The sequence below is a fragment of the Ictalurus furcatus genome, chromosome 1, assembly GCF_023375685.1.
Source record: "Ictalurus furcatus strain D&B chromosome 1, Billie_1.0, whole genome shotgun sequence".
Taxonomy (NCBI): Eukaryota; Metazoa; Chordata; class Actinopteri; order Siluriformes; family Ictaluridae; genus Ictalurus; species Ictalurus furcatus.
In genome coordinates, this window is record NC_071255.1 from 19,744,386 (window position 1) to 19,764,061 (window position 19,676).

General features: G+C 40.2%; 2 protein-coding genes across 4 annotated transcripts; one reads left to right on the forward strand and one right to left on the reverse strand.

Moving 5' to 3' along the window:
- The first annotated feature begins 544 nt into the window (after positions 1-544).
- LOC128611703 (uncharacterized) lies at positions 545-14,004 on the forward strand. Of its 3 annotated transcripts, none has more exons than XM_053631433.1 (16): positions 545-602; positions 1,213-1,312; positions 2,374-2,440; positions 2,577-2,715; positions 2,864-2,935; positions 3,036-3,150; positions 3,278-3,374; positions 7,159-7,264; positions 7,357-7,497; positions 7,594-7,819; positions 8,113-8,207; positions 8,654-8,701; positions 8,922-9,300; positions 9,402-9,578; positions 9,674-9,786; positions 10,001-14,004. In XM_053631433.1, exons 2-16 carry the CDS (start codon positions 1,234-1,236, stop codon positions 10,031-10,033), a joined length of 1,887 nt encoding a protein of 628 aa, XP_053487408.1. In that variant the 5' UTR covers positions 545-602; positions 1,213-1,233; the 3' UTR covers positions 10,034-14,004. The 3 variants fall into 3 exon arrangements, with proteins under 3 accessions (XP_053487408.1, XP_053487426.1, XP_053487417.1); XM_053631451.1 differs by having other exon boundaries at positions 7,162-7,264; XM_053631442.1 differs by having other exon boundaries at positions 596-628.
- Positions 14,005-17,267: 3,263 nt separating this feature from the next.
- Positions 17,268-19,336, reverse strand: LOC128611768 (trypsin-2). The gene is made up of 5 exons (XM_053631549.1): positions 19,212-19,336; positions 18,814-18,967; positions 18,420-18,679; positions 17,948-18,084; positions 17,268-17,543 (listed from the first exon to the last, which is right to left on the reverse strand). Exons 1-5 carry the CDS (start codon positions 19,246-19,248, stop codon positions 17,394-17,396), a joined length of 738 nt encoding a protein of 245 aa, XP_053487524.1. The 5' UTR covers positions 19,249-19,336; the 3' UTR covers positions 17,268-17,393.
- Between the last annotated feature and the right edge of the window lie 340 nt (positions 19,337-19,676).

Sequence of the window (19,676 nt, forward strand, 5' to 3'; positions counted from 1 at the left end):
AAAACCAATAGAAACCTCACAGAATTTGTAATGGTTTAAAATGGTTATAATGGAAATTGTACTGGTTTTAATAGAAACTGTAATGGTGCCTGTGGGCCTATATTAATATACGTATAATATATAGGTATTTATTGGGAATATAAAAAGTTCTGACTGTCATTTATTTATTGCAGTAATAATAGAAAAATACTTTCAATACTAATACATTAATAAATTAAATTATTCATTGTATATGCATTTAGTGGTTGTTTTCCATATTTGTTTAAATAGACCAACTGAAAATATTTTTTATTTAGGTTTAATGGATATAAGGGGGAAGAGGTAGCGGTGTATTATAGCACTAATATTTAAAATAAATAAATAAATCCCAGTTTGTACAAACAACAAAACCAAAAAACAGGTCAAAATACATGTATTTGTGTTAGTGGATTTACATTACACCACATGGCTTTACAATAGATATTTAGGGTGCGTTTTGAATTTAAACCGCGGCTATGACGTCACTATCACTATGGTGTTATATTCTGTATTCTATTCTGTAATTTCTGCTCATTTTCTAATATCGGTATGTCGGTATGTCGACTATCCTTGTGCCGAGCAGAGTAAGTTGTTTGATTATAAACGATATGTAAGTCTAGTACTATGTTTATAACTGAATACATAATTTTTTTTAAATGTCAAACGGACAGCTGATGTCTCACGGAGCCTCCGCTGGGTGTCAGTGTCGAGCGCGTTGTGTTTATCCGTTTATCCAGTGAGCTGCTGCTAATTAAGATGGGCTTTTAGAGCGTCCAGGCTGTACTCTCATTATCATTTAAACGAGGAACGGGCAAACGTTATAGAAAAGAAGGAAAAAAATTTAAAAGACTAGATAAACACTGGTTAAGAAGCACAATCAGGAGAGAGCAAAACCTCTCACCATTTTGTTTAAAGCATAACTGTGATTTTAACTGTGTCATTTTTATAAAATTCAATATAAATCCTTATGTAAAATTCAGCAAAAATGGAGGAAGATTATACCACCATACACAAGAGTATTCATCATAACAGACTTTGTAAACAAACATACTTACATTCTGGTGAAAGTGAACTCTGGTGGTAAAAAGTGGCATGTCTTTATCTCTCCTGTTGATCCTTTATGTTTCTGTTTTAGATAAACTTTTTTTATCATTTTAGAAAATTATATATATATATATAGATAATCTTCCACAGATTTTCAGAAAGTGACTGAAAATGACTACTGTAAAGACTACCGTCGAATGTATAGTGTTTCCTGAAGCAGAACCTGAAGTTTCAGGTTCAGACAGTTCAGGTAGGACACACACACATACACATACACATACACACACACACACACACACACACACACACACACACTCACCCTATAGGATATAAAGTGTAATCACTGTGTGTAACTACAAAGTTTACTAATGTTTGGATATGTTAATCAGGTATAATCTGGTATGTATACCCAATGTATACCCAACAGTTAAGACTTACTTGTGGGAAGCATTATCTAAATTCATAGTACACTTGTTGATCAAGTTATAAGTGTGTATTGAGTTAGAAGAATTCTGTGTCTTACTAAACAGTAGGCCTAATTGTTTTCTGTGTCAATCCGTACCTCTGCACAGCAAGCATAATCTAAATCTATAAAACACTTTCTAACAAGTGGTATTCTAAGTGTGCACATTAAGTGCTTTGTGTTTGTCTAAATCAGCTTCACTCTATGGCAGTAAATTAAGAACCTTGTGTTTGTCTAAAGCAGCTTCACTTTGTGGCAATTGAAAAACAATTAGACACATTCCAGAACTGGGTTTCTAAACAAAATCCTCTAAGCTTGCAAATCAGTGTCAAAAGAAGAGATAAGAATTCCAGGAGGAAAAATACCAAGATGAGGCTATAGGGTGAATTATGTGACACAGTAAAAAACCCAGGTCTGGTAAAACTTTTAAAGAACATACTTTACTACGCATGCACCACAAATATAAGGTATCAAATGGATGTGAATAATTAGTTAAGGTGATGGACATTGGTTTGTTTCCAGAAAGAAAAGGTAAAAGCCCCGCCTATCGATAATTTTACTGCTTCAGAGCGGTGTATAAAGACATGTTTGTGTATGTATAATTCGGACCCTCTGCAGACTGTCTCACTTTATTGTTTTCAATAAAGTTCATTTACTTTTTGACATCTACAAACCCTCTGTGTCAGAAGTTTTTGGCTTAGGCTGGAAAGATTGTTTTCCACTACAACACACACACACAGAGTGCATTTTAGAAGTAAAATAATATTGAGTGAACATGCATCCTGTGGAGAACTTGAGATTCTTGAGTCTTTCTTAAATCACGGAGCTAACTGAGGTTTTGACTCCAGGGACAGACAGTGGGGATTATTCTGTACTGTCTGAAGAGGGGCCTGTTTTTCCTGGCCCTCTTATGAGGTGAGACCCGCTTTCTCCTCTCAGTATAGTACACAAGTTAAACATCCATTTTAAGCTCTCAACTATATTGTTAGGAGTTTAATACTACATCTGTAGAGTACTCCATATAAATCAGCTTTTCCAACATCTGTTGCAGCAATGAGATGCCGAAGGAGGACCTGATAGGGTTTATCCAGGCCCAAGCACACTACTGTTATGAAAAAATTGATGAACGCGACCAAGTGGAGGCCTATTTCTTCTGGCAGATAATGGAATTGTTCTGCTGTGAAAACGGAGTAAGTGTTAATTGATTGTTTAAGCAAAGTTAAAATAGTTAAACTCATTTAGATCACATTCTCTATTTGTTCTGAATAATGTACTCATATTCAGTTACATCTCCAATACTAACAATAGATGTGTTACCTAATGGTATTTCTTTTACAGAACGTGATGATGTGTGAAGTCGCTACAATCATCTTCCAGGTCTACAGCTGGCTTAGGAAGAAACGACCAAAAGTTAGTATATCACACATCAGTATCAGCATCTGTCTGTATATGACTGTGTAACTTTACATTGTTTTTGCCAGCACCGTGCTAACTAATATGACAATTTCAGTGCAAAGGTGGTAACAGATGGAAGGAATGGTGTCTTCCTCTGGCAGAACTTTTGTCCTCCTCTGCACCAGATGATGAGCACAGAGAGGCTCTGATTAAGATGGGAGATGATCTTGGTATGGATACATTCCACAGGAACAGCATATTGTTTTCTAGCATTAGCATGTTGTAATCATATCATGTAACTCTGCACTGTGTCATGATTCCTGATCCTCACATGCATGTTTGGTTTTTCATCTGCAGCCTCCAGAAGATGGACCTACGCAGCACATCTCTGCTACGTTGTGGCAAAAGTGGAGCTGGGGTCACGTAGTCAGTTTGAACTGATCGGATGTGACAGGTATTGTGTGTGTGTGTGGGGGGGGGGGTATGGGGTGCGTGTGTGTGTGGGGGTATGGGGTGCGTGTGTGTGTGGGGGGGGGTATGAGGTGCGTGTGTGTGTGTGGGGGGGGGGTATGGGGTGTGTGTGGGGGGGGGGGGGGGGGGGGGTTGGGGTGCATGTGTGGGGACTCACCAGTCTTTACGGGACTGTCGGATTCAGTGCAAGTTCTCTTGTTATTACTGGCCTCTACACATGCACTCAGCTCTCACCTGTGGCTCCTAGATGCTGTGACATGCGCAGAGGCCACACCCCAGTAAACCGCTTGACAGGTGGGCTAAACCAGGTGAGGGTAGCCGGCGGGTCTTGGCTCACGGTGATTCTTCCTTTGGATATACCTGTCCCAGCATGTACAGTCTGTTTTAGCTGGAGGAGCGGATGAGGTCACTATTGACCCAACGATCCTTCAGGCGGTACAGAGGCGTGTCCGTAGTACGCGTAGAGCAGGATGAGGTACAAAGGAAATCCTGGCCAACCACTGCGCCCGGGGCCATCTTCAGTCGTCTTGACTCTGTCTTGCCACTGGATTATGGTGGTCACCGGGAAGTGAGAGTGAGGCCGATGATGTGCAAGTCTTCCTCACTTTAATCCAATTCACGCGCAAGTTGAGTTCCATTTTTGTGTCTTGATTAAAGTCCTGCGGTGATTGGCGAGCGGCAAAGCAGTGGCGTGGACACACTGGCAGCCGTAGACGCGGATCTCCACGTAGGCGGCTCGGGACATTGGTCGTTCTTCACTGGACCCGAAGCAGCAGCGGAGTTTGGTAGCATCCTGAACGTCTGAGCAGCCCTCTTTAGGATCGCATTGCTCACCTTCATGCCTGAGGAAGGGGCTAGAAAAGGTGCCCTAAACATTGTCTGCTTCACCACCCTTCAGCTCACCGTGGTTGTTGGGGATGCAGTCCTGCAGTCGAAAAACAATACAATAGCATACATACAAAAAAGCAGTTCCATTCGCCATCCGGAACAAAATTGCCAAGAAACTCAGCAACCTTCCTAAGGGCGTCAATGACCGTCTGATGACTCTTCGTTTTCCTCTTTCAGGAAAGTCTTACGGGACAGTGATCAGTGCTTACGCGCCGATGATGTCAAACCCGGAAGACACAAAGGACAAGTTCTATGAAGACCTTAATTCTATCCTCTTGAATGTGCCAAAGACGGACAAACTGATCATTCTTGGAGATTTCAACGCACGTGTTGGATCAGACAGCCAGACACGGAATGGAATCATAGGGAAGCATGGCATTGGCAACTGCAGCAGCAATGGCCTCCTTCTTCTTAGAACCTGCAGCGAACACCGGCTCCTTATCATGAACACGTTGTTTCGACTAAAGAATCTAAATAAAACCACTTGGATGCATCCAAGATCCCACCACTGACACCTCCTGGATTACATTATCATCAGACGCAGCAACAGACGGGATGTTCGCATAACAAAGGCAATGTGCGGAGCTGAATGCTGGACAGACCATCAACTTCTGATCTCGAAAATAATAAATCTTCCAAAACGGCCACAAGGGAAAAAGGTGTCCAAGCGCTTGAACGTCAACAAATTGAAAGATGACAACTCTCACTCATTTTTTGAGAACAAATTGAACACTAACTTAAATGCTATGCCAGCCCAAAATGGCAACATTAATGAACAGTGGTTGTCTCTTCGTGACACTCTCTATTCAACTGCTCTCAATGCTCTCGGACCCAAGATACATGTGCACCAGGATTGGTTTGACGAAAACAATGAGGATATTGCCAAACTACTCAACAGGAAACACGAGCTCTACAAAGCCTATCAATTAGAGAAATCAACTGCACGGAAGAATGCTTTCAATGATATTCGCCGTGAAGTGCAGTGTAAATTGCAACAGATGGAGAATTCCTGGCTACTGAAGAAAGCAGAAGAAATCCAAGGCTTCACCCATCGTGGAGAAACAAAAAAAATTCTTTGATGCCATCAAAACCTTCTATGGACCTCAACCTATAGGCACGTCACCCCTTCTTGGCACCGACCGGTCAACTCTCCTCACAGAAAAGTCACAAATACTACATCGGTGGGTCGAACACTTCCAACATGTGCTCAAACGACCATCGGTTATCAATATGGATGCATTGGACAGGCTGCCACAGGTGAACATCAACAATTCCCTGGATCTCCTCCCTTCCATGGAAGAAACTCAAAAAGCAGTCAACCATCTATCAAACGGAAAGGCGCCACGCTCCGATGCGATTCCTGCGGAGATGTACAAAAGTGGCGGCACTCAACTTCTGCAGCAATTGACTCTCTTGTTTCAAGAAATCTGGATCCAAGGTCGGATTCCTCAGGATTTTAAAGACACAACCATCATCCACTTATACAAGAAGAAAGGAAATCGGCAAATTTCTGACAATCACAGAGGAATCTTACTTCTGAATAACACTGGTAAAATTCTAGCAAGGATTCTTCTTAACCGTCTTACCACCCATCTGGAAGCAGGTCTTCTGCCAGAAACACAATGCGGTTTTCGCAAAGAGCGGAGCACCATGGACATGATCTTCGCTGTTCGTCAATTGCAAGAAAAATCTCAGGAGCAGAATGTCAGTTTATATACTGCATTTATCGATCTCACGAAGGCATTCGACCCTGTGAACAGAGAAGGTCTGTGGACAATTATGCGAAAATATGGCTGTCTGGACAAATTTATTCGCATCGTCCGAGGATTCCACGATGGCATGATTGCCCGCGTCATCGACAATGGCGTCACAAAACAGTCGTGATGCATCAACCTGCTCCGGGCATGCCCTACGAAGAACCTGTGTTGCAGGTCAACAACCAACTTCTATCTGTCGTTGACAAGTTCACCTATCTCAGAATCACCGTTTCTCGGCATGTGCTAATTGATGATGAAGTGATCTCCCGGATTTCAAAAGCCAGCTGTACTTTTGGACGTCTAAGGTCATCAGTTTGGAATCGACATGGAGTTAACCTCTCGGTGAAGCTCTGTAAGTACAAGGCCGTCGTCCCGTCCTCCATGCTCTATGGCTCGGAAACCTGGACCGTTTACCAAAGGCACGCCAGGAAATTGAACCACTTCCACCTCAGTTGCCTTCGACGTATACTCGGCATCAAATGGCAGGACAGAATCCCAGACACTGAAGTTCTGGAGCGAAGAAAACTACCCAGCATCTTCGCAATGCTGAAACAAATTCAACTGCGCTGGGCCGGTCACGTCAGCAGGATATCGGATGCGCGTCTTCCTAAACGTATCCTATACGGCGAACTTGTAGCTGGATTACGATCTAGCTGTGGACAGAAGAAACGTTTCAAGGATACTATGAAAATGAACATGAAGGACCTCAATATCGATCAGAACAACTGGGAAATTATTGCACGAGATCAGAACGCCTGGCATAGAGAAGTGAAACAAGGAACCGTAGCCTATGAAGAAAAAGAATCGACGAAGCAAGAAGGAAGCGCCAAGCCAGCAAACAAGCCGGAAGCCAAAGGCCCATACCCCAACACAGGAATCAACCAGTCTGCCCACATTGTGGTCGCACATTTCGTGCCCGCATAGGGCTTGTTGGACGTTTGCGCGTACATAGAAATGCCAATCCACTTCAAACTTCTCCATAATGGAGACATAAATGGAAACTTCCATCTTCGTCAAAATCGACGAACGAACTCCTGTGTGTGTGTGTGTGTGTGTGTGTGTGTGTGTACGTGTGTGTGATATTTTTCCAGAATTTCTACTGACACATAATTCTATTTGCAGCAGCATGCCATTTGGCCTGAAAGTCCTGTTTAAAGCCACTGTGAGAACCGAGACATATGAATACGTGCTGTCGCTGACCTCAGGGCTGGCCCAGCCAAGCTTCCAGGTTGGAATTTATCTTCTTTTCTTTTTCATGGGCACTGATCAGTCATATTTAACCAATGTACTGAGAATGAATGGCTCTCTTGTCTCTCTTAGAGCTGGAAGTTGTGTCAGGCCAGCAGGCTGGCCATTGATGATTTTACTGATCAAGCCTTTAAATACTGTGAGACCATCGCTAGGGCAACCTTCACTTTCCCCGACAGAATCAAAAGGAGCTTTGTTGAACGGCTTATTTTGGTAAATAAGATTATTAATAATTGTAAAATAGTTTCTAGGTTTCAAATGCAAAGTATCGTCTTCATCACCAATTTACTTTCCTTGTCTGTTTTGTAGCTGTCTTGCAAACTAGATGAGAAGACAGAAGAACCTGAGTGGCTGGTAGAGCTCCGGCAGCTGCACAGAACTAAATTAGAAAATGCTTATGGTGACCCAGAGCAGCACATGGCATCTACCAGCCATGACGTGGTTTCTGAGATTCAGGACTCAGAATGTTCCCTGAGGACAGGCGAGATCCCCGCTTTCCAGTCCCCTGATCTGGAGCAGCACACTGACCAAGAGGGTATGTTAGAATCCACCATGTGGACAAAAATTAACCTGAACATTTTGCACAATTTGAAGTGTATTGTGTAAGCTGTAAGTACTCTTAAGGGCAAGACTGTACTCTGTTTACTAGGTACTCATATTCAAGGTACTTTACCATACTCAAAGAAACTGTACCGTTATCAGGATGCTGTAATATAACAGCTATTGATAACACAGGCTTCATTCTTTAATGCAAGAGAGGACCTTGAGCATGAAGTTCTTTTATTTCTTATTCATTTGAAATAAATGAAATTATTGTCTGTCCAACAGCTCTGTTTCAATCGCGGTACACCTTGGGAAAGCTGCTGGGGCAGGGAGGCTTCGGCTTTGTCTATGAAGGAGTCCGGACTGAAGATGGGAAAGAGGTAAATGTTCTCCCCCACTATCAGGGCACCATGGTGCCACCACTGTCTAGAACATCTGTCACATAAAGGCTGTGTATTTTAACCTACTCTGGATTCTGAATTCAGTACAGGTTCCTGAATGTCCTCCTGTATTTCTGCTGTCTGAACATTTTAGCTGGGGCCTCTAAGAAATGAGGTTACACTGGAGCAGGTTACATTTTGTTTTATGGAGGCAGTTATAAGTTTCATGCAAGAGTTTATGGGTAATAAATCCAGTATAATAAAATTTCAGAACCTGAAGCAAAATAATGAAGGAAAAGTCTGAATTTTTAATGCGTGACTAAGTTAATGCAAGGTTAATTTTTTGCTGACACATAATATAATGGCTGTGGGTTTGTACTAATTAAGCTAATTAGAAAAAAAATGGCTTTTAGAAGATACTAATTATGTCTTGTATGTGTGAACAGGTTGCCATTAAATTTATTCAGAAGGACAAGAACGAAACCATAGCCATTGTAAGTAAACTTATTCTTATTCATTGTAAGTAAACTTGTTCATGCTAACAATTAAAACAATTCACCCTCAATCATTTCATTACCTGTCGTTCATAATAGATATTACAGGAAGACTGATCTAGCATCAGAACCAATCCAAACCTTTTCCATCGTAACTTTTCTGCTTAGCGTAGTTTAGATTGGTGTATTCACACCAAACCCATGTCTGTTCTTATTTTAGCCTGGAGAGACACAGGAGCTGCCTGTAGAGGTGGCGCTAATGAAGATGGTGTCCAGGCCACCTCGCTGTAGCAATGTGGTGGAGCTTTTGGAGTGGTTTGACCTAGCCAATGAGTGCATCATGGTCCTGGAATGGCCCAGCCCCTGTATGGACCTCTTTAATTTCACTAAACTTCAGGACGGCCGCCTGTCTGAAGCACAGGCTCGAGATGTCATTCTGCAGGTGATTCGTGCGGCTCGTCACTGCTGTGACCGTGGAGTGTTACACCGTGACATCAAGGAACAGAATCTTCTCATCAACACCGATACCTTGGAAGTCAAACTGATCGATTTTGGCTGTGGAGATCTGCTGAAGGACACCCCCTACGGAGAATATGCAGGTAATTTCAGTGGCTAGAATCATAGGGAATACAGTGGAAAATAGGTTTTTAAATGTTTTTGTGACCTTGCTGACGGTGCTCTTTCTCTCCTTTACACTCAGGCACTCTGTTCCTTGTACCTCCTGAGTGGGTGATGGATGCAGAGTACATGGGCATTCCTGCTACTATCTGGGGTCTGGGCATATTCTTGTTCATCTTGCTCTGTGGAGACTGCCCCTTTGACTTAGATGAGGACATTTTTGATGCACAGCTGGAATTATGTCCTGACATGTCTCCAGGTGAGTCGATGCAGAAACATCACGTGTATAACAAAGCTGTAAAACTCACCTAGCAAAATGACTTTAAAATGTACTCTTGAGTCTTTTCTCAACAGAGTGCTTTGATCTGATAATGTGGTGCCTGGAGTTCAACCCTGAAATGCGGCCGTCTTTCGACGACTTGGTCAGGCACGAGTGGTTTACGGAGGCAGTTCAGGACAAAATCCAGGTTAGACAGCGAGGATACAGTAGACCTAATTAATATGAGCTAAGGCATGCTGTGATAGTGTAGACTGTGTGAATTGTACTGGATCAGTATTGAGTTCTGTAACAAAGATTGATGTGCTTATGTAATGAGAGTAAAAAAAAAAGTGTAAAATAAGAAGATGCTTAATGTTTTCTATCCTGTTCTATTTTAATATCTGTTTTGTTTTGTTTTACAGATTCCTCCTGAAACCAAAGATCGTGTACAGTAACTGCTGCCTGACACACACACACACATGCACCCACAATTATATATGTAAAAAAATTATTCAGTATTTAAACCTTAAGAAATGGTTATAACTGATAGTTCATATTAACAAATTATTTATTAGCGACGTCTGCTGCAAATCTCAACAGCATATACAAAGCTTTTCCATATACAAATATAGAAAAAATTTATACAACAAATATGCAGAATAAACAAAAAATATACACAACAAATATATAGAATAGACAAACTATATATGCAACAAATATACGGAATAGACAAAAAATATATACAACAAATATACATAATTGACAAAAAATATATACAACAAATATACAGAATAGACACAAACCATATACAACAAATATACAGCGTATACAAATACACAGCACTGGTTAAGCTTCACACAACAGATACCACTCGTATCGTTTTAAGGGCAGCATAACACACTCGGAGGAAAGTGCTAGTGTCATCATAGCGATTAGAATAATAATAATAATAAACTTTATTTTATAAAGGGCATTTAAAAGCTGCTTCTCAAAGTGCTGTACACAAAATAAGCAGTACACAGAAAAATAAAACTTATAAACGTTAATAAGAATAACAACTTTAATAATAATAAAAGTAGCCATCGGCAGTCAAATACAAGTTTTAAAAAGTGTGTCTTAAGTTGAGCTTTAAAAATGCCAAAGGTCTGAGCTTCCCTGAATTCAGGAAGAAGAGAGTTCCAAAGTGAAGGAGCATAGACAGAAAAAGCCCTGTCACCCATAGATTTTAAGCCTGTTTGTGGAATAGTTAACAGATTACACTGTGAGGAGCGCAGTCTACGATTTGGGGTGTAAGGGATTAATAAACCAGATAAGTAATGAGGAGCCCAGCCATGTAATGCCTTATATGTCAACATCTTACCTGATCTTAAAATCGACATGGAACCTGACCGGGAGCCAGTGCAAGGACTCCAAAATAGGAGTAATATGTTCATATTTCCTGGTCCTAGTCAGGATACTGGCGGCAGAGTTTTGTACATATTGTATTTTGTTGATTGTGGATTTAGAAACTCCGGCTAAAACGGCATTACAGTAATCCAACCGAGTGACAACAAAAGAGTTTATCAGCTTTTCAGCCACATAGAAGTTTAGCATAGGGCGCAGTCTAGCTATATTTCTGAGGTGAAAAAAGGATGCTTTAACAGTGCTCTGGACAAAAAAAATCAAATGTAAGGCTGGTATTGAAAATTACTCCAAGGTTCATCATTTTGAGTCTCTAGAACAGAGCCATCAACAAACAGAGACAGTGGACCAGCATTGAGAATTTGATATTGGGAACCGATAAGCATAATTTCAGTTTTCCCTCTATTTAGGCACAGAAAGTTATTATTCATCCATGCTTTTATCTCAGAAATACAGTCAGAAAGAAAACAAACAAAGGTTTTCACCAGATTTTGAGTGAATGAAGATTTGGGTATCGTCAGCATAAAAGTGATAATGGAGGCCGAGCGATCGCAGCAGATGCCCAAGGGGAGACAGATAAATATTGAAGAGTAGAGGGCCTAAAACTGAACTTTGAGGAACACCAGTGAGCACAGAGCTAGTGTCAGACTTGTAACCACTCATAGAAATAAACAGGGAACAGTCAGTAAAATAGGATTTAAACCAGTTTAAAACTGTTCCAGACACACCAAAAACACTTTCAAGGTTAAGTAAAAGACCATGATCCACAGCTTCAAAAGCAGCTCTAAGATCAAGAAGAATAAGAATGGAAGTAGCTCCAGAATCAGAGGCCATCAACAAGTCATTGGTAACTTTGACCAACGCCGTTTCAGTACTGTGAAATTTTACGAAAACCTGACTGAAGGGATTCAAAGAGGTTATTAATTGTCATATGATTACACAATTGAGAGGCAACAACACGCTCAAGCATTTTTTGCCAAAACGGAATGAAACGAGCCATTTGCTACATTTTGATTGTTTACAATAGCCTGAGAGAAGTAAGATGATCTTTCAGTCTCCATTAATGCGCTGTAATCACCCAGAAGATCCATCCACGCTTGATAGTAGATATTCAAGCTGGTAAGGCGCCATTTGCGCTCCATTTTCCGACAAGCAGCCTTTCTAGAGCGCAAAATGTCATTATACCAGGGAGCAGTGCAGGCGAATGTGACCTTTGGGGAGCAAAAGAGTCTAGGTTAGTAGCAAGAACAAAATTTAAGTGCAGAACTTTCTCCTCCAGCGATGAGGGATGCAGATCGTTTAAGGTGGAAACAACAGAATTGGAGAAAACTGTCTGATCAATAGATTTCCACTTCCGGAAGGTTACTGTTTGGATAGTAGGCTCACTTGGATGATACAGTTCCAGGTTAAAAAAGACAGCTGAATGGTCTGACAGTCCAACGTCAACAGATGAAAACTGCGATACAAACGAGCCGTTTGCAATCACAAGATCCAGGGTATGGCCCTTGTTATGAGTCGGGTCACTTACAAACTGTGTGAAGGTAAAACAATCAAGTAAAGACAGAAATTCCTTAGCCGCCACAGAGTCACTCCGGTCATTCAAGTCTCCCACAATTAGAATTCTGTCAAACTTCATTCTCAATGTTGACAGGAAGTCAGCAAACTCTGACATAGAAGCAGCCTGCATCTTAGCCTTAGGTGGTTTATAGACTGTAGCAATGATGGTAGATATAGGAGCAGAAATACTCAAGACCAGGCATTCAAATGATGAAAACTGGGGAACGGACACAGAGCTTATGTTGAACTTCAGGTTGTAAACTACAATAATGCCTCTGCCAAATAGCCTCGGGAGGTCAAATACTCCAAAGCCCGCTGGAGTGATCTGGATAAACAGGAGTCCATTTTCTTTATACCAGGTTTCGGTTAAAAACAACAAGTCCAGCTTTTTATCTATAAGGAAATCTGATAAAAGCAGCGCCTTGTTATTCACGGGCCGTGTATTGAATAATGCGGCATAGGCCAGGCGCTCAAGCGGAGACGACAGTGGTTTAATCTCCACACGGGGAACCTATATTAAATTACTGTGATCAACACTAGTATGGAGCAGTTTGTTGGTCTTACGTCGACAGGTAGGGACAAAGATGTTAGGAGAGGATGAGACAGCAAAACTGGGCCTCAAACCCCGATGGATATATGGTTTAGGACATAGCAATCCAGCGTCTCAACAGAGTTTGTAAGAGTCTTTGGCTAGACAATAAGAGCTCTGCTTTAAATTCAGAAGCTGGCGTGTAGTGTACCTTAAGGCCATGGTCATTGAGTGCACACCCACAAGGCCAAGGCGTTGATACTCCGAAGCGCCCTGCGAGCACAAAGACGTACAATCCTCACACGCAGTCGGACCGAGGCTTTGATTCCCCGTTGCACGCTGCAAGTTATTCCAGGTGGAACACAGAAATAAAAACAACAATCCAAAGTACATAAAATGACATCACCACATCGCAACCGTAGGGGCACTGAAAACAATATAACTTAATTAAATAAACAAACAAAAACAAACAAAACGGTGACAGGAGTGGCAGCAAAACACGCCAGCGTACCCTGGCAACCGGAACCGGAAGCCAACAAACTGGAAAAATGTGGAAAAATCTTCAAGTTGTAAAGTTTGAGTTGGAATAGTTTACAAGGGTGCGAGTTTAATCCTTGTGAGGGAAATTACTCATGTTTACTTTGTAATAAGTTTGTTCTTGTTCTGTTTCATTCTCATGTGAGGATAACGCCAAAGAAGGCTATGTCATGGAAGGCCATGTCAAGGTTTGTCTAAACATCTTCCAAGATCCTAAAACAAAGCCTGTTTGAACTGCCTGAAACTGCTTCTTATCGGTACACAGAATTATGTCATGCTCTGCGTTTCATATATATAGTAGTGGTTTAGTACAAGGGCTTCCGAGCGCTCTCATTATTCTAGTACGCTTTATTCTATCCTGTATTAACCATCTTTCTGTAATAAACCTTTTTACCTTCAGAGGACGAGTCTGCGAGTGTTGTCTAATTTCCCCGACATCCTCTATGGAACTAATCATGAAATCACAGCTAAAAAAAATTACCTTATATTTTTTGTGTATTTAAGGCTAAAATCATTTTCCAAAACTTGTTTTCTACATTTGACCTTTGACCTTTTTTTAGGGTACCGTCATTTATAACTGACTGTCCCATTTGGGTAAATGATTTTTGTTAAATTGTCTGAAATGTCACACACATTCAAATGCATTTTCACTGTCTAGAAAGAAGTTAGCCAGTGTCTTGGTGTTTCAGAAACATTAAAAATAAATAAATAAATAAATAAAAACTTTATTCACATTTCATTTCATCTTATGCTAATACTTTTGTTTTGTAATTCATGTAAAATTGTCTGAAACTTGAGACAAATTCTCTATTCTAGTTCTGTTTTATGTTGTGCTACAGTAATTGATTTCATGTGATTTCATTTTCACTCACATGTGAAAATCAACAAGACAATTGTTTTTGGGTGTGAAACAGGTGTACCCCACACTTTCCACACATAATTCGAGTTTGACCTGTGCAGTCACCATTTTTGCAGCGTCCCTGCTTGTCAGCGTAGTGAGGCCAATGGGCAAATTCCATCTTTCCTGACCTCTGGTTGTGTTATGGATTCTCTCCTTTGCTTCTTCTTTGACACTGACTCTCCAGAGCTGGGTCGACCACGTTTCACTTGGCCTGTGCCTTGCCTACAGAGGACATCTGCAACTGCTGTTTTGAACGCTCTTAGGCTGAGTTCTTAGCTTTGGTTAGGAGAGGGATCATTGTCCCTTAGGTACAGCAGCCATGCATTTACACACAGTACATCCAGGATATGAAAAAAAAAATACGACTGTACCATTTTCGTGACCGAATCTTTGTTCGGTACAATGCAAGCAAGGAGTCCATCAGATCAACACCTCCCATTTTTTTATTATACATCATCACAGAGGATGGTCATTTCACATTGATGATCTGATTTGTCCTCCTGTCGAAGTGTTGCACAGTGGAAGCTGGGTAGGTCCCAGTGAATGTGCTCAGAAGAGTGACAGTGTGGTTGTCTTGCCATTTGCTTGCGATTATTTGCACATCCTTACACATGGCTACCTTCTCATCAAAAGTGCCCCATCCAGCCCTTTTCATTTCCTTGTTAGTTTTCAACATGCACCCTTTCAACCTGTTGGTTCTCCCTGTGCCAAGACAATAGATCCCTCTCTTTGCCTTTTGAACTTCAAGGCCTATGCTTGTGAACCAATTGTCATGGTCCAGCTTGAAATTCTGATGTGGGGGTATGATGGATATTAGTCGTAGAACTATGTTGCTGCTGGCTCCCAGGTCAGGCATTCCACTGACTGGTAGTATCCTGCTTGTGTGGAACTCAAAGTTGTATCCAATGCCTTTTGAGTCACAAAGCATGTACACCTTGTACCCCCATTTATGGGGCTTGCTGGGGATGTACTGCTTCAGTCGACTTTTTCCTTTGTATGGAATTATTTGTTCATCCACACTTAGGTGTTCATCCATTGGAATGCTTCTCATTCGTTCTACAGCAAAGTTGAGGAAAGGTCTTACTTTGAAGTGAGGATCTGGATATGAGTCATCACTGCCAAGGTCTATGGTCTGCAAAATGATCTACACTTATATAGCGCTTTTATCCAAAGCACTTTACACTGTGTCTCATTCACCCATTCACACACACTCACACACCAATGGTTGCAGAGATACCATGCAAGGCACTAACTTGCCATTGGTAGCAACTTGGGGTTCAGTGTCTTGCCCAAGGACACTTCGGTATGTGGAGTCATGTGGGCCAGGAATCGAACCGCCAACCCTACAATTAATGGACAACCCGCTATACCACCTGAGCTAAAGTGTTGTCACTGAAGTGAAAGTTGCTCTTGATTTGTTCCTATCTTTTCATTAGCATTACATCAACTATCTTGTCAATGCGTGTGTTGATATGCAAGCACATACATGTTGCAACTCCACAGATGGACATTTGGAAAGCAGTCCCAATGAATTGTTTGATTTCTTTCTCTGTGCAGTTCAGGGGTGAGTTAACCTGTTTTTGCATGGAGTAAAGGTTTGTTTTCTGGACAATATGTTTGCGACACTCAGAGGAAAACATTTGCTTGAAGTAGTAACTTGGAGAATGCACCTTCTCTGCTGAGGCAAGATGCATCTTCCAAACTGGCATCGGATAATGAATCCGAATGCCTGACTTCCAGAACAACCTACCACTTGTTGCTGGCTGCTCCTGATTATGTTCTTCCTCACTGTCCTCACTCTTACTGCTGCTATCCACCTGATCCTCAACTTGATAATTTCTTACATAACCTCATTATCTGATGCACTGCTGTCACTATCATTACTACCTTCTGGAATTGGTACAGCTTCCATAAAACTGTCTTCCATAAAACTTACTAACATCAACCTAGGACACAGTCATGAAGACTCTTATACTGCCTGATAGTACTGAACAACATTGGCAGCTCATTTATACATGACACACAGATTTTTTGTGTTCTTGAGTTATTCTTTTTCTAAAATGTGGATAAAAATGACAAAAATCTTTAGAAAACACATTTGGATGTACAATACATTTTTTTTAGATGGGATTTATATGTATTTTCTAGTATAAAATGAACTCACCATGGTGCCTTGAGAGCATGTATCCTAACACTGGTAATGTCCCCTTCACTTCCTTTTTGCCAAACATGTGAAGCACATGGCAAATAACTTTTAATTTCATTGGCTGAAGAGGATGTCATGTGATATTAAAATAAAATTTTTTTGGTTGAATATTATTAGTGTTTTTTAAATGAAATTTTCTTTGTGTCATTTATAAATGACGATGTCCCATAGACGGTTAAAATTTTTCCAATTGTAATATTGAATATGCAATGGTTATGGACTATATTTGAATGTCTGAACCACATAAGAACTATTATTTGTTAACTATATTCATAGAAGCAACCAGTGTAGTAGATATAGTCAAATGCCATTGATGAACATTATTCATTTGACAATGAACTTGCAATGGCCATAAAGAATATAAAAACTGCATATGAAATAAACCAACTGAACAAATAAATAATAAGAAACCCTAGTAGCACATTTTACATGCTTAACACTCATGTATTAGATGCGGGGAAAAAATACATATAATGTTTTTTTCATGAAAATGCATTTACAGTTTTATGGGCATGCACATGAATTTCAAAAATGTATTGTATATTTTCCACTCCATACTTCTATATGCATTTTTATTTGTTCTTATTCAGTTTTTTTTTTACTGTTTATTTAGTACAGGAGTCTAAGAGATGTATTATTTCTGTGCAGTCTTAATGGAGATGACCAGTTTGGTTGTCTGCAGAACTAATAGCTGTTAAGAATGTCATTGATCCATGGCAGCAGCGCGCACACTTTAGTGTAGACACCAGGATGATCAGGTTGAGCACAGCCATAACCCCAGGATACAATACCATGCAGCACACGGTTACACACCAAAGGACCTCCAGAGTCACCCTGAGAGAAACGTAGATTCAGAGTGAGTGAACAACATAAAAAACAGATTTTCTGCATTGTTGGATTGTTACCAGTAGAATGAATTTTTATACAATATCTTTGAAGCATGTGAATTTTTAAACCATTCACAAGTGATCTATATAATGCCATAATGATCTATATAATGATTTTAGGGTTAAGGGCTAAAGATATAAGGACTACTGCAAATATCCTATGTTGAAAGCTAAGTAATAATGAGTAACAGTGTGGTTGTAGATGTGTAAATAAATCTACAAAATAAAACCTTATATATAATACATGATATAATAATAATAATAATAATAATAATAATAATAATAATATATTCATAATTTTATATATTATAGTTATATAAATTATATAAAGTATAAGAATATGTGGCACACCTGGCAGGCATCCTTGCCTCCCTCCAGATATCCAGCACAGACCATGTTCTTTGTGATCATTCCTGGATATGAGTTCTCACACACTTCTTGAGAGAGAATGGGAACCTCGACACACTGGAGGTGAAACGGGTTGAACACTTAAAAACAGGAAAATAGAAAATGTTAGAGTCTCTTAGGAATGTGACAAGGCAAACCTTTAAAAAATGTAGAACTTGGCAGCAAATCAACATAATATCTGTGGTTTATAACCACTGATGCTTTTGTCTGTGAGTGTATGTAAGGGTATTATACTTTAAGTATTACACTTTAAGTTAAAAAGACAATAGCATGGAAAAAATTGGTAGGGTATTTGTGAGTCATTGTTATAGTATTATTGTGTTTGGCCTAATTTAGGCAAAGATGGATTTTAAATAAATTAAATGAAAAAAGCAATATTGGTTGCATGGCTTTTTATTGCCTCACTTGGACTGACCTGAGTCTGAGTAGATGTTACCCCAGCCAGACACCGTACACATCTCCCCAGGAGTGGGGCATGTCGTGGGCAGAGCAACAGGCTTCACAAACTCATTTATCGTTACAGGGTGGGCTAACTTCAACAGCATGATGTCATAGTCCATCGTCTGGTAGTCATAGCTCTGGTGCCAGTAGATGGCATCCACAGCCATGTACTGCTCCGTGCCTTCATACTCCCAGATGTGGTGCTCACCCAGGATAACTATCTGACTATAGGGACTGAGGTGACAGAAATAAAGCTTATATTTACATATAGAACAGAAGACAAAGGACAAATCTGAAGAGTTCAGAATGTTCTAGCAGCAAATGTGTACAGAAAGTGTTTGTGAATCGAATGGATTGTTAATACTAACTTAATCCAGCAGTGAGCAGCAGAGATGACCCACTGGTCATTGATGAGGGAACCACCACAGAAATGATATCCAATGTTCAAAGAGACCTGCCAAGGCTGAGAGTGAGCCTTACATTCATAACCACCAACTATCTTATCATCCAGCGGTGCTGCCACTGAGACACACATATGTAAAAAAAAAAAAAAATAATAATAATAATAATCATAATGAGGTGGAGACATTTAACTCCTTGTACTAAAAGGCACAGAAAGGTGGAATAAATCTACAATATATTAGCCTGAGTAAAGCAGGGAATGGTTTTTACCTTTTAAATCAAGGTAGCATAAAATATGTGATCCAAAAATAATCCATGCATATGTTAAAATGTATATAGGAAACTAGATTATACTCTTCCTTACCTGCAGCACCCAGAAGAGCTAACAATAAGATCATCATACTGCCCACTGTGTTCACCTGTCCGGACACAATATGGTCAGTTGTGCTGCTTTTATAGCAGTGTGTTTATCTCGTTGTAGCACATGTGCAGAAGAACATAGATTATCTCTCGTTCTCTTTCCATTTCTCTCATTCCCTCCTTTTCTCTCATTCCCTCCCTCTCACTTATGTACACATTGAATTTTCACACACAGCTAATGTTATGGAGACATACTCTAACACATGGAGATATATTCTAACATACTCTAACACACTCTAACAAAGGTGAACTTAACCTTTGTTCGAATACTATGCTGAATGACAAATACATAAAACATGCTTGACCAATTTTTTTTTTTTTTTCAAAAACAAAAAAACTACAAAAATAAATTCAAAAAAATGATGTCTTTATGTTTCAAACATAAGGCAATTATCTAGTGGGGTTTATG

Bases quoted from the DNA above. Each gene is read 5' to 3' on its own strand.
- LOC128611768 (XM_053631549.1), bottom strand. From the start codon at position 19,248: ATGATGATCTTATTGTTAGCTCTTCTGGGTGCTGCAG. The intron at 18,968-19,211 runs GTAAGGAAGAGT...TGTGTGTCTCAG, and splicing joins AGCTCTTCTGGGTGCTGCAG to TGGCAGCACCGCTGGATGAT. The intron at 18,085-18,419 runs GTCAGTCCAAGT...CCTGTTTTTAAG, and splicing joins TAACATCTACTCAGACTCAG to TGTTCAACCCGTTTCACCTC.
- LOC128611703 (XM_053631433.1), top strand. From the start codon at position 1,234: ATGACTACTGTAAAGACTACCGTCGAATGTATAGTGTTTCCTGAAGCA. The intron at 3,151-3,277 runs GTATGGATACAT...TTTCATCTGCAG, and splicing joins TAAGATGGGAGATGATCTTG to CCTCCAGAAGATGGACCTAC. The intron at 7,265-7,356 runs GTTGGAATTTAT...TGTCTCTCTTAG, and splicing joins TGGCCCAGCCAAGCTTCCAG to AGCTGGAAGTTGTGTCAGGC.